The following is a 15,578-nucleotide window of genomic DNA, read 5'->3' on the forward strand; positions in this document are numbered from 1 at the left end:
TATCAAAAAATATTAGTGCTGTATTTTTCTGGAATACGTTACATGAATCACCCTTTCATAGTTTAAGCAGAATTCTATAAATACTTAGAGGTGACAGTCCAACTGATGAAATAAGTATATATTTAAAAGAAAAACCCGACCGGCCGACCCTACTTGAAAAGTTCATCCGCCGTAAAACAGGTTAGGGTGTTTTTTTCGTCGCCTCAACAGTGGTACCAACTATGATGTAGTACACAGGTCTCTCAAGAAATTGGTACAGTATTTAGCAAGGCATTGAAAGGGATAGCAACTGGCTGATTGAATCAAGTCCCTCACCAACTGCAATGGCAGAATAAACAAGGCCACATCATATGATCCCTAGCTATGTAATAATTGGGTGTTCAACTGCTAGTGCAAATGGATTGATACAACACTTGTAGTAAATAAACACTACATAAAGTAAATGTCAGCATTTATATAGCCCCTTTTCAATTTTCTCAAAGTGCTTTACATTTATTCCTCTGCCACTAGGAAATCTGCGAATTGGAGAATAAAGGTATTATTTTTGTGCATCTTATCGTCTCATATAACACAGGTGACATCATTACTTTAAGTAAAACAACAAGGCAAAGCTGAGTTGTTTTATGCCAAAAATAATGATGTCGCATGTTATATGAGTTGATAGATGCACGACAGTGGCTAAAAACAACACCTTTATTCTCATTCTTAAACACTTCAATTCAAATAAATATAGTAATCATAAGTATACCAAATTTTAATCAAATTAAATCCTACATTTTACAAGGAATTACCTAGGGCTTAGAATCGATTAGTCCTGTTGTTGCTATGCCCCACTGATTGGTTCAAATAGTGTGTACGAGTATCATGTCTACTCGCACAAATGCAAACGTGTGTTATATCATGTCATATCACATGGCTAAGAACCAACAAGATTGCAGGAACTTTCTTAAGTGTTTAAGAATAAAAACTCTCCCTAACAGCTCCCCATTATACACCTGGCAGAGTTCAAACCCAGAACCTTGTAACCACAAGTTGATCTAACTGTTAGCCCACAATGCTCCAAGAGAATGCTTGCTTGTAAAATGAGAAGTAGCAGGGCTGTACCTCGAGCTGCCAACCTTCTAAAACACTTCTTCAGTATTCTCAACACTTACAATCAGCATTTTCCATACAAAATCAGTATTTTTATGTACCAAAAGGGTTTTTTAAGATTATTCTTTAGCATTTTCAGTATCCCTCTGTATTCTTTAGTACTAGTTGCTAGCATCTCTGTGTAGCACCTGCCAACATACCTGGGAGCAGGTCATTTTTGCTGTCACACAGGTAAAGTTTCAAAAGCACTCACTTCTGTCTGATAGCTTATAATTTTAGATCCAACACTAGTTACCAAACGTTTGTAGTAGGGCTGTTAATATTTTGGAATTACTAGTCCAACTGGCTATACTTTGTTCAACTCATAATAGGCGAGACTCATAGTCATAACATTGCTTGATTGATATAGAATTTGCATGGCATGTGCTTTTGTAAATTTCCGAGCACATGTTATGTTGGAAGTTTATTGAAACGAGCAGTAACAAATCAAAGAGCGATTGCCGAATAGAGTGCAACTCTACTAGTCTTATTACAAGACTGCCCTACCCCAACCCTAAACCCTAACCCTTAACTCTGTAAACGAGGACTGGACTCAAGTCTAGCAAGTTGCACCCTATTCAGTAATTGTACCCAAATCAATTTTGCCTATTACGAGGTGAACAAAGTATAGCATAATTTGCAGCCAATAACAATAAAAATAAACTTGTCAATCTGTGTCCTTCCATCATGACTTGATTGTTTGTTTTGAGGTGGATGCTTGTTCAGTCTCTTCCTCATACTCTATCTCAATGTGCGCCCTCTTTTTTCTTAGCTGTCTTTTCCTCCTGGTTGTTTTTGTGCCATCATCATCATCTGATGAAGAGCTGCTACTGCTTCCTGATTTGTCCAAACCATCCGGGTTGTACTTGTCCATATCCTGGTTAAAAATGAAATTTGTGTTTGAGGAATTATATATAATAATTTGAACACAAAATATTGTGAGCCTACATCAAAATTTTCAGCTGGCACTATCTTTCATCATGACCTTTTTGACCATGAACTTGATCACTGACTCATTGACTAATGGAAGTACAACTTATTCAGAACTTCTAAAAATCACATCCACATTCAATCACCTGGATTTTTTGTGGACTCGGATCAAGTTACTGCTGTTTCAAAATTCTGAGGAAAGAATCAAGTTTCTACAGGCTCCATAGAGTCCCTTGTTTTCATGCAATATTATTCAAAGTTGGAAAACATGGAATTAAAATCTAAAGTTTATGTTTACCTCAAAGTCACTAAGGTCGCTTTCTTCAAAGTCCTCATCAGCCACATACTCCACTTCTGCTTCCTCCTCCTCTTCATCTTCATCCTGCAGATACAAATATTGCAATATTAGAATTATCAAAAAAACTATACAGTGAATTTCATGCCTAGGGGCACAATTGGGCACAAGTTGATTCTCTCACCCTCATCTTGCGAGAATCTGTTAACTTACTGTTGTGGAATAGTCATGATTTTACAAGAATCAATTTAAACTGGGTGTAAGAGAATCAATTATCTGTTTCTCACTGAATTTGCAGCCCTGATGCCTGTATACAAGGAGCATGATATGTAATAGGAAATACACTGGGTAAGTAATTCAATGAATAACTGACTGTAAAACTTCAGCCACTGCTTGGAAATTCTCAATTCCCATAGAAATGGTTTGATGCCATTGACTAAAACACTGTTAAAGTTTGTTTGGCTTATAATAGGCACAAAATTGTTTGGTTTTTGTTACTGCGCGAATCAGTTAAGTCCCAACTCATGCTCGCATAAATTCACATAAGCGTGCATCAGTCACGCATTACGCAACGCACAACTAGCGTAAGTGCTGTGCCCAACTGTGTGAACGTCATATTTTATATTGACGTTACGCTTGGAAGGTGATAGAAATAGCCTGTTTTATGAGTTAAGAATTCTTCCTTTCATGGTATGGGTATATCCGGAGTGCTCATAATCCAATATATTGTTTTCACACAGGCAGGGAATGCATGAAATCCCTGCACCTTCCTCTGGTACATGCCAAGTGGGATAATTCCTGCCTGTATCTACCCCATGTCAGCAATTCCAGTAAGAACCCAGAAGTCAATTCAGTTTACCACCATTGGACTATTCCAGTTGAAATCCACACACCTCCTATATGGCAGACATGACCTTAATTTCCCATGCAGTGGGTGTAGATTTCAAATGGGAGTAACACACCGCTTCCACAGGCGATGTATGGATTACAACTGGAATAGTCCCTTTTCTTACCTCATCTTCATCTTCTTCTTCTCCTTCTGCTTTGGAGGAGGCAGTTTCTTCATCTTCTTCCTCATCTTCCTGGTCTAAAGCTGACTCAAAGGCATGGACTGGGAAATTATAAATATCACCATACTGAAAGAAAAGCAGAAGTAAGAATGGAAATCAGTTGAAGGTCATGCACAAACAAGTGTTAGAAACAAGGCCTCTTGGACCAAAAGCCATGCAATTGATGAATTTACATACTTAAACAACTTTGGATTAAGGTTCCAACACTGCCAGGAATGAATAACCATGTATATTATAGGGGCAAGGAATCCAATTACTACACTGGAATTTCAGTGACCCAAGACAAGCGGTTCGTTATTAACGATAAGAAATGAGGTACCGCTATGATTTACCTCATTTCCTATCATATATACTGAACTTGAGTCACTGAAATTTCAGTGTAGTAATTGGATTCCTTGCCCCAATAATATACATAACTTTTGTCACCAGTGTGTTTTTAGTTTTTGAGAAAAATACAAATATAGTCACAAATTTACCACAGGGGTGTAGTACCCCCTTAAATGTTCTGAAACCAACATTACATGCAAGTATATGATACTAACGCTCACTGCAATTGGACCAAGTGATAACAGTACAATGGGACATTTTGAGTTTTTCATTTCAAGTTGTTCAGTTTATTTCAGAATGATAAAAGCTCATACAAATTATAATGTGGTTATTTCAGGAGGATCCAATGCAGCATTTGGAAGAAGCAGGCTAACAAGAAATATCAAAACTGATGAACCGAAGAATAAATAAATGAATGAATGATGGGTACTAACAGCCTGTAGACAAGCATACAATGGCATTTATTATCTGTGCCTTACAGGGTGTGCCTGAAAGAACTGTATCGTCGGAAACTTAATCGTTTGGGTACTTTAACACCACAAGTAAACATAACTAACTGGTGTGGTTGAGGAATAAAACAGCTATTACATACCTTTGAATACTATGAATTTTGACAATTGACCACACTTTTTGTGAAATATAAGAATTTTACGAAAATCCCTCATTTTCAAACCTTTCCACGAATTCAAATATCAATCGATGATCAATAATCAAAGCACTGCACATCATTAGCGTATGAGATGTCTATTGTCATTGACAGATAATTGACTCTGTGGAACGGACTGAAAATGAGGTAGTTTTGTGAAAAAAAATTTAATTCAAAAATGGAGCAGTCAATTGTCAAAATTCAAAAAGTATGTAATGGCTGATATATTCCTAAACCACATCAGGTATTAAGTTATGTTTGGTTTATGCGTTAAAATACCCAAAAATTAAGTTTCTGACAATACAGTTCTTTCAGGGACACCTGTAGTACATGTGTATCAATCTCACATCCAATTTCCAGTACTTACTGTTCCTTTCTTTAATCTCTCTAACAGTTCCTTTTCAATAGCTGTGTCTAATCTTGCCGCTATCAGGGCTTTCTTTTCTCGTCTGTTTTCTCTCACTTCTTGTTTTCTGCTAATTGACACCAGTTTCCGTCTGCAAATAAAACAAATGATGAAAGTCAAAAATCAAAGTTTAAGGATTTGATTTTTAAGTACTTCTGGCATCCTCGAAACAGATGACAGTTTAGGTAGCCTGTTAATCCAGGGGCATAGCAAGCGGGTGGACAAAGTCCAGGGGCCCCAAGCAAAAGCGAGAAATTAAATAAGTGCTGATAAAGGAGAAAAATGCCACTGCAACACTCTCATAATGTTGGTCCCCATTAATGAACATCAATCTAATATAATACGCCTTATTTCCCATGGTTCTAACTGAAGCTAAATGGAATTAAATGTTGGTCTAATTTCCCGGCAATGAGCTTCCCCATTTTGCCCACTTTTTCCTGCCATGATTGATTGACCCTTTGCAAGGATCTGCCATCTTGCCACCAAAAAAATGATGTTCTCCCTGCAAACGCATGGGTACAAAAAAGGTATTTTGGTTTTCCCAGCCTTTCTAGCAATGTACCTGAAATGCTTTTACAAAGGCAGCTGCAATAAAGGCAAGTATATGAAGACTTATACAATACACACACAACACAGACCAGTAAAACCTTGTTTTGAGAAAACCCAGCAAAGGGTCAAATACTGATTGTACATATGACAAGTAGTCTTACCTTCTTCGCAGTACAAGTCTTCTCATACGAATAAGATACTGTGTTATCTTTGTAAATCGCTGTTTGCATTTGTGTATAATCCATGGCGACCAGTAGATGAGCTGTGTGTCGATTTGTTGCAACGCTTTCTCATAATTTTTAGATAACTTCACTTTCTCCCATAATCTGTTTGGGAAAGCTGCACGTTCAATGGTTTTCATGTACAAGTAGCAAATGCCTGTGAAATGATCAAATAAATAATAAAATGTCAAGCAATAAAAGTATCGCATAACGGCATGTAGGTGCTGCCTTCACTTTACGCGATACTAACCAATAGAGGCCGTCAGCCTTTCCCAATCTTGTGGGTACAAATGATTTGTGTGTTCATGTGTCGGACACTATGCGCAGGGCGCAGCTTGCCACGCAGCTGTTATCGCGCATTTAACGCGGTGATTTTGCTGTTCACGCATGGAGATCGAACGAACATCACAGCGTGTACCCACAAGATGGCGGCATATGACGTCACGCTGACGGCCTCTATTACAAGCCTTGCGGAATTTTACTTTTCAGCCGCTGGTGGGTTTCTTTATTTCTGGCTTTTTTTGTAATAGTAATATTTCATCTGTCCTTTAAACTTATGCGGTTAATACCATACATATAATATAAGGGAAGGGGCCAATTCCGGTGATGGGGGAATCTCAGCAATCTGTATGATGACCTTAAAAATATATCCGGCATCACTTACATTAAAGAAATAGCAAGACTTATTTTTTCCACCTGATGGTATTTTTTTTAAACGATGACATCATCTGGAGATCTGATGAAACATTTCTGTTTAAAAGTTTCTTAGAAATGTTTAAATTATAAAACATTTAAATAAAAGTAACTAAAGTATGCCTCACCATTTTCTTCCCTGATTGTAGCATACTGGCTGTTTGCTAGCGGACAAGCAGATCTGTTACACAACCCTGTCAAATTGTACTCATTGCGACAGAAATGATGTGTTGTAGCTTTCACTTTGAAGGAACAAAACGAGGTGTTGATAATGGACCATATTACCTGTAACATCAAAGAAAAATAGAATGTACATGTATATCACATTCATGATTAAATTGAAGTATGATAAAAATTTTAATAAATGTTCAAAACAAAAGAAGTCTCCTCTAGGGTGCATACGTAGCCCCCTAATTTTCAAAAATGTAAACATTGAACTTCTACCTACCCCTATAGTGTTCCACTTCCTAAAAGAACTCCTCATGTGAAATTTGGTTGAAATCGATCATTGTCAAGGGGTCCCACGGGCCGTCCAAAAGTATTTTGCTACTTTAGCACTAAATTCAGAAGGCAGCTATTTGGAATGCAATATATTTATGTAGAAAATGATAGCTGCTTTATGATTCATTCTGCATAACTACCTTGTCCATAGTTTCTGAGAGTCCTAATTCACAAAATTAAATGCAGAGCAGCTTTGGGCAATATAAAATACATAGTTACCAATAGCTGCCTTATGCTATATTTCACTGGAGCTTCATGTACACAGTAATATATGGCAAAACGGCTACATGAATTAATGCCGAAGTCACAGAACTTTACGCCCAAAGGCAGAACAATGTCAGAAATGGTACTAACTATGCTGCTGAACACTAACTTAAAAGGAAGCTTTAAATACCTGGTTGACTGCTTGCTTTTGCATGTTTGATATTTTTTTAATGTCATACATGTATTTCTCTTCAGATTTCCGCTTCCGAAGGTTTGACATAGGTCTTGTTTATCACATTCAAAGTACCGTATCAACATTATGAGCAGATGCTTGGTAGGCCAGCTTTTAACATTCTCTGTGAGAAACTCATGGTCTATTTTGTAAAACTTGTAACCTTTTGTGAACCATGAATCTTAGTTGACTAGATCAGCAAGGGTAGTACACTGGTCTATGCATTTGGGAAATTTGGGCTTCCCAAACCCAGTACCATAATGATCACTTGGTGCATGCATTACTTCCTGAGGCCTAACAGCCAAGAGTCTGTCAGCTAGTGCTTGTTTCTCCTCTTTCGGTACAACACTACTGAAGAGTGCATGTGGTACCATCTCTGCATTGAGGTGCAGAGATGCCTTTGGAAAGCTCTGATTTCACTTCTTGAAACCACAGGATCTACTGCCTCGTACATTAACAGACAGTGGTACAGTTTCAAGTCATTCCATGATGCATTGAACGCAGACTTGTATGTAAACCACCACAAGCTGCTATAGATAAGGGTAGCAAATATCACCAAGTCCCTCACTCTTGGCAATTGTTGTCTTGTTGTAATTATTCCTTGGGGAAGTTGGAGATTCCAGCAGACGGATCTTTATGGCATCATAGAAGCTTGGCCATCAAACATGCTTTGTGCAGTGCTCGGGGCGGGGCTCTGGGTTGCCTCAAATTCACTTTGTCCTTGCCACCTAAAAATAGAAGACATATTCCACAAACTCTTGATGATCATCTTTTGAAGGCCTAATTTGGGGGGTTAAGGTTTCCTGAGCACTAGCTCTCCAAAGTCTCCAAGCATGCCAAGCTTCTATCATCTTCTGAGTGCTTTCTGTATGGGGAAAGGTTCAACTAAGTAAAGACGCCGATCACTCTTTTATGGCAGTAATTTAAAGTTCTTGCGAAATCGCAATAAAAGAGAAACATCAGGCAACTTTGAGACCTCAATCTTTTTAAAAGTCATTGAACATATGAGTATAATTTCACCAATTGTGATGCCTACACAACCTGACCACAGGAGTGCACGCCTAGAGTGTTGCTGAATGGTCACACAGGCTGCTGTCACATGTTAGACTCTGTTGCTTCCAGTGCTGTCAAATACCATGTTAACTTTCAGAGAAATGAACAGGAAATCAAAACTTCATGAACAGCACTTATATGTGTGAAAAATACAAATTTTGGGCCTAAAATCACACACTTTTCCCATGAAACATATTAAAATACATGTGGCAGCTATTATTTTGTACATATTAATAGCCCAAAAAGCTGCTTTATGTATTTTCCTTTTATTCTATTTCAACAAGTGATAACTAATGAACTTACAGCATCAACATAAATAACACAGAGAAGGCAGCTATTGCATTTGCAATACATTAATGAAGCATTTACAAATAGCTGCCTTATGAACATAGGTAAGGAAGAAGATTCCGAACTTTGGGCTCCCCGTGGGACCCCTAAACGACTTTCAATTTCGTTTAAATTTCATAGGGGGGATTTTTTTAACCAATGGAACATTTTAAGACTAGGTAGAAGTTAATTGGTAACTATGAGGGCTACGTATGCACCCTACTCCTCACCACTCCCGAAAAAATATGACAGGAAAATTAAACCTATCATTAACTTTCATAAAATTAAGTTTAGATATAACAGACAAACCTTTGTGACCACATTTGCTAGTCAGCCAAATTGGTCCAAAAATACAATACAAATTTTACATAGAAAATTAAAAGAAAAGATTTGTCAAGGAAACCTGCATAAATGTTGTCTATACTTCACTTGACCCAAATATATAATTTATTTTTGTGATGAGATAATCGCAAATGGAATTTTAGAGGGATTTTAATAGCAGTTCCATATAGAAAAGCTGCTCTATCATGAGACTATGCTGTTTTGTTTTGCAATTGATTCATCAAATGTTGGCTGACTGTTTTGGATGAAAGTCAATCTTTGACAAGATGTAACTTTTCTACGGAAAGTGCTAGATGACAAAACGATTTTCAGTTTTGGCTCTCTTTATTCAAGGGCTTTAATTTGATCCACTGGTCTCTTTAGACTTAATCATGGGGTATAGCAGTTCTTGAGATTAAAAAAAATCGATTTAAATCAAAAAAATCCGATTTAAATAAAAAAAATCCGATTTAAATCAAATAAATCGATTTTTTAAATTTTTTTTTTAAATAAAAAAATCGCCAACCCTGCCTACAAAGTTATGTGATGCTACACAGCTCCTGAGCTTGTAGGTATACCAGGTGGATTCAAATTTGCCATCAAACTGCATCATTTTATATCAAATTAAAGCCCTTGAGTAAAGAAAGCCAAAACTGAAAACCTTTTTGTCATAGCACTTTCCGTAGCAAGGATTGCCTTTCATCAAAAAGATTCAGCTAACAAAACAGCATTTCGGTGGTGTTTCTAGATCTTAGTCTCATGATGATAGCAGCTTTTCTATGTGGAACTGCTATCAAAATCCTCTAAAATTCCATGTGCGAGTGTCTCATCACCATAAAAAATCATATATAGGGTCCACAACTCCCCCCTAAATACTTTTTGAATAAGTCGAAAAATATTTGACGAAATGCAAAGGTGTAAAAATGTTTGGGTAGCCTTATTTGTTTTACACATATGGACCAAAATTTATAGCCTCATACGTCATTGCGTTCAGTCACAACGGTTCATTATGTAAAAAAAGAAACCGCTTTAAACAATGTTAAAAGTTGCATCTGAGTCCATAGGAATCAACTCTCAAACAATGCAGTAGGCCAGGTTTATTCATGTGTTTGTTAAAGAAAACCTGACTGCTATGGACTCAGGTGCAACTTTTAAAATGGCCTCTTTTCTTACACAATTTTAAACCATTGTGACTGAACGCAATGATTTGTGACCCTATAAATTGGTCCAATTGTAAAACGAACAGGGCTATACATACCTGTTAATATCTTTACATTTCGTAAAATATTTTTCGACATATTTTTAAAAGTATTAGGGGGAACTTATAAGTTGTGGACCCTACATGTGTATGGTCAAGTGAAGTATACACAGTTCCAATAATTGAAACTCCCGGCTCCGACCGGGAGTTCCAACAGGTACTGTGTATGTGTTTGTATGTGTTTAATGTGCATTCACATACACACTTAGCCGTCGGTACGAAGAAATCGTTGCTCCAAAATGACTGCAAATTACACATTTGAAATAATTTTTCACAACAAAATATGATATGAAAACACCGTGAGCAATGAATGAATATATGGAGAGGTCAAACAGGTTAATTATTGTCAATATTAATATTTTGTGACATTTATAATGAAAACAATTAACATCCAAGACACCCTATGGCAGGGGTAGCGTTAACCCCCGATCGGGGGTGAATGACCCCCTAAATTTAAAAAATATGAATTTTTCACCCTCCATATATTGGGAATGTGCAAGCTCGGGGGTGAACTCTGACCCGCTCTACTTTTGGACCTTACTCCTACCCCTGGCCCTGACTACACTGCAAAATATTTTTCACCCCCGAGATTTAATTTTCACCCATGTATTTGGATTTTCTGCAAGCTCGGGAGTGAAAAACATGGGAAAACAACCCCTGACTTTCAGGGCTTAATGCTACCCCTGCCCTATGGCACCTTCTACAACTTGAGAACAAGTCCTCAAACGTTCGAAATTTGTTGTAGTTACTACAAGTAAAACTGATACATGTATATAACCATGGAGGTATATTATATACCTCCATGGTAATTGGTATACTACATTACTGACTATGCACTGCTGTCGTGCCGACACGCACTGTGTGCAACAACAGAATTGATACCATAACTGATGATTCATCACAAGATCAAATTCATGATTTACAACAAAAAATTACCGTTACATTAACACTATAATACGTACATCATCGTGCTGCATGGTGAAGAATTAATAGCAAAATTTCACTACCACGTGTAATGTGTTCCGAAATCTGCAATCAACAAAATGGCGATAATTGACCACGAGCTGTTCATTCACTTAGGGGCACACACCACTATTTTTAAATACGCTGTTTAAAAACGGTTTTTATTGTGAAGGAGCAGAAAATAATTATTTCATGTTTTGTGCTATATTATGATTTTATGATAGCTCACATTTAGGCTAAAAAAGTTTGTATCCTAATCTCGAAAATCAGGAAGAAATGTACCGTAAGTTGTTACTGTACAAATGAATAGGCTACTGACCCTAATTTTGGAAATTACAGTTGCGTGAACTCGGTAGGTGCTTTTGGTGCATGGCCTGGGTCATTTCAGCAGGGGCGTAGCCAGCTTTCTTGGTCAGGGGTGGCAAAATTTCGGGGGCGCGCACAGACGAAAAAAAATGTAGTTGTATCATACAATTACATCATGCCGGTTTTGTTTTTGATAAAGACTGTACATATCTTCGAGCTCGGCCCCAAAGGCTTTATTTGGGGTAATGTGCGCTCGTAGCGCGAAAAAAGTTGTGCTACGCTACTGCATTTTAGTGACCACAAACACTATCCTTTCCTTTAGGGGGGCACTCAACTTTAGAAGTGACGGGTATGTGCCTACCGGCGTCGCGAAGTAGGGGCCTATCGGGTACAAACCGTTATTTTAAAAAAGGGGGTCATTGGGTAGGGCCTACAAACAAAATAAAAAAGGGGGTCATTGGGTATAATGTTTTGAAAAAGGGGGTCATTGAGTATAAGATTTCAAAAAAAGGGTCATCGGGTAGAACATTTTGAAAAATGGAGCAAAATTTTTGAAAGTTTCGACATAATTTTGAAAAAATGGAGCAAAATTTGAAAGTTTTGGCATTCATTTTGTTGCATTTTGATGATGCTATTCTAGAAAATCTAGAAAAAAGGGGGTCACTGGGTAGCCGCAACCCAAAATAGGGGGTCATTGGGTAGCCGCAACTAAAAAAAAGGGGGTCATCGGGTATGACTTTTAAAAAAAGGGGGTCATCGGGTATAGTCGACTTCAAAAGAGGGGGCCTATTGACAGGCACATACCGTCACTTCCAAAGTTGAGTGCCCCCCCCCCCCAGCGCCAGCAACTCAACCGAAACTGGCCAAGCTTTACAACTTTATTTGCAACCAAACGTTTTGCATACCATTCTATACCTTTCCAGGTGCAAGAGATAAGCCTAAATACATTTTATCACATAAATTTCCTACTGGACGCCCATTCCCTTTTAAATTAGTTTTTATTTGGAAGTAAGGGCGCACACCACCAAAAAATCGTCCCATTGAAATACATGTGAAGAAGCGTGTTTTCGTTGTGCGACTTTTACCTTCGAAGCTCTTCAGTAACAAAGTGATTAAAAATATCACCAATGGATTGCAAATCGATGAAAATTAATATATATTTGAATATACGGGCAACCTGTTTCTGGCCATTTTTCAACAGGGCCTCAAGTGACGTATAGGCTCGGGAAACACTTTATTTTATTGTGGGTATAGGCCTATTTTAACTGGATTTGGACGGGCAACTTTTCCCTCAAAATACATTTTACATTAGCATAATTATTACATGTCCCTCTTGCTTAAATTGTAAGGTAATGTATAAAACCAAGTGAAAAGAGTTGCTTTTTCCTATTGTTTTTTGAGATGTTCAATGGACCATATCAAAACATATTATCTCATTTTCGTGCAGTGCATGGTCACATATCTGACGACTGCAAAACAGCTGACCTGACCTCAAAGAAAGCAAAAATGCAATTCACAAAAATCATTCAAATAGAAACCGGATCTATCTTGCGATTGGAAAAGTGTTGTGAGTATGCATCGCAACCGTACTGACTGTTTGTTAAAATACATTGTCTGTGAATCTATTTGCGATAATTTTTGTCACACTCTTAAATTTTGTGTTGATCATACATTAACTTAGTGTTGATGACAAAGTACTTCATGAAATCGAGTGCATGAAATCGTTTATTTTTCATCAGGACCAGTGAAAGTACATGTATTCATGTGCTTGACTCCACTTTGACATGTTTTGCTGAAACACAGTGACAGTATTAAATGTGAGTGAATCGGCAAACAGCAATATCGGTGCATTTTATTGAAGTGTTTCGGAAATAAAGGTAATAAGGTCTTATTCAATTTATTATTTAGTTTGATGCGTATTTAAATGTTCAAAACTTGCAAAAAATATACCGTAAAACCCCGTCTACAAGCATATAAATAGGTATGTCACAGTGGCTGCACAATAATTCTGCTACACTGTGCATGCAAGCATAACAGTGAATTGAAAAGGGCGCGCTTCAAATTTGGCCAATTTTAGAAAACATCCATGTCGATAAATGAATTTCTTCATATGCTTCATTTATCCAAATTGTTTGAATTTTTAATATATGGTGTGTGAAGCCTTCCTGAGGCTACCATCGGGTCCCCCAAATTGAAAATTGTTTTGTTTAAGAACTACTGCCTGTTTTTATGGATTTTTGAAGATCGCTCATAAATCAGTAAATATAGGCCTACTGAAGTAAAGGAACTACCACCATTTAGCTGAAATACTAATCTTTCTTAGCATGTAAATTAATTCCGTCGACAACAAATGAAACACTTTCCTAAAACCAGTTGAAGCAAAACATTAATCAATGTTTTTTTTAGGGAGTAATTTTCCAAACCACAATAGCTCTAAGCCATTGTGTGTGTCCAAGGCCATACTATTTTTGTATACGCGGTACAGTAAAATTGCTGTTCATTGTACCGATTATCCTCCCATGTTAATCCAGATGACAAAATGTTAATTTAAAGTCTCATTGCAACTGAATTTTAATTTTTAATTTTCGGACTTGGCTTTGAGTAATGGTGACACATACCATGTTTACAGTAAAAATGAAAATTATATTCCAGACACCGTCAAAATGTCAAACTTTTAATTTTTTTGTATTGTTTTTAAATAATTAACTGCACTTCATTTATTCAACCTCATAACAGGATCATACTTAAAAGATTTATGATGAATGAACAGACGTTCATTAAATATTGAAAAAAACCCAAAATTACTCATGCCTAATTTGCATAATAATATCATAAATACATAATTAGCTGTAATTACCTAATTTGCATAATTAATTACTTTTTGTGTATTTTTGTCATCAATTGAAAGAACTTTGTATACATATGTGTAAAAAAACCGCACCTTTATATCATGTACGGTTTTCTATTGGCATCAATTTTGCATATTAATAAGCTGAACTTAGTCATTTTTTGAGATTTAATTTGTCTGCAGATTGGCCGAAATGGCTAAAATAGTATATTTGATTAATTTATTATAATTATTCAATGATGGATTTTTTAATTTTGTTTTCTGTAACGAAGTCAGGAAAGATAGGCATTTAACATGTGCTATTTAAATTAACGCTGTTTTTCCAAGCAAGCGTCCAAATAAACCTTCAAAATCTCGAAATGTGCCAATTTTGTCATTACAGCCATTTGTGGCAGGATTTCATTCCATCTACGAGCATCTTTAAATTGACATTACATCACAATGCATTGACCGATTTCAATTCTGTTTTTTGATTTTTGATGCTTTAATAAAGCTTAATAATGTAGGAACATTAAATAACGCGTTTCTGCTGCAATTATTTTTGAGGTGATATACCTAATATAAAGTGCTTCTGTTGAAAGCTAAATTATTCCAGGCGCCATTATGGAGATTGAGCAAATAAATTACAGATCCAAGCATATAAAAACAAGTATTATTGTAAGACCAATCTATTGTATTGGTATATATACGCCTGGTTCGTTAAAGTTAAGCTTTCATCAAAAACCCTATATATGCTTGTAGACGAGGTTTTACGGTATGTCATTTTCTTGACAAAATATTTCTTTTACCGTTTAACGCACATGCATTGTGTAGTATACAGTTTCTTTACCAGTCTGTATAAATTCTGCAATTATGTGCTAACAAAACCAAAAAAAGTTGCCAAAATTGTATTACGTAAGCATAGTTTGAAGGATTTATTATTATTATTATTATTATTATTATTATTATGCTTATTATTATTATTATTATTATTATTATTATTATTATTATTATTATTATTATTGTTGTTGTTGTTGCTGTTGTTATTTTCAGAGCCAATGTATACCAAGCTACAACTTAAACACAACATTGCCACACCAAATGCGACATCTCCTATTATACTGAACACCCAGTTTTTACTGAAGATAACCACTAACTTTTTTGGATGAATAAGGACATGATGTAAGATATAAGATTGATAGCTATAAAGCCAAGCGATGATACCAATTCGCTTATAAATATTTCGTCATCTCCTCATTTCTCCACTGTCATTCTGACACCGAAGACAATTACGTCAATTTTATCAGGCTGACCAGTT

The 15,578-nt window shown here is 36.5% G+C and overlaps 1 protein-coding gene across 1 annotated transcript; it reads right to left on the reverse strand.

Annotated features, from left to right (window-relative positions):
- Positions 1-1,414: 1,414 nt before the first annotated feature.
- On the reverse strand, positions 1,415-11,238 carry LOC140158753 (protein MAK16 homolog). The gene is made up of 7 exons (XM_072181962.1): positions 11,127-11,238; positions 6,397-6,553; positions 5,516-5,732; positions 4,767-4,896; positions 3,370-3,492; positions 2,360-2,443; positions 1,415-2,008 (listed from the first exon to the last, which is right to left on the reverse strand). The coding sequence occupies exons 1-7, from the start codon at positions 11,139-11,141 to the stop codon at positions 1,817-1,819; spliced, it is 918 nt and encodes a 305-aa protein (XP_072038063.1). The 5' UTR covers positions 11,142-11,238; the 3' UTR covers positions 1,415-1,816.
- Positions 11,239-15,578: the final 4,340 nt, after the last annotated feature.

Source organism: Amphiura filiformis, chromosome 1, assembly GCF_039555335.1.
Source record: "Amphiura filiformis chromosome 1, Afil_fr2py, whole genome shotgun sequence".
Taxonomy (NCBI): Eukaryota; Metazoa; Echinodermata; class Ophiuroidea; order Amphilepidida; family Amphiuridae; genus Amphiura; species Amphiura filiformis.

Coding starts and splice junctions, on each gene's coding strand:
- LOC140158753 (XM_072181962.1), bottom strand. Junction 4,897..5,515: donor AGACTTGTACTGCGAAGAAG/GTAAGACTACTT, acceptor TTTTATTTGCAG/ACGGAAACTGGTGTCAATTA. Junction 2,009..2,359: donor GCGACCTTAGTGACTTTGAG/GTAAACATAAAC, acceptor ATTTTTAACCAG/GATATGGACAAGTACAACCC.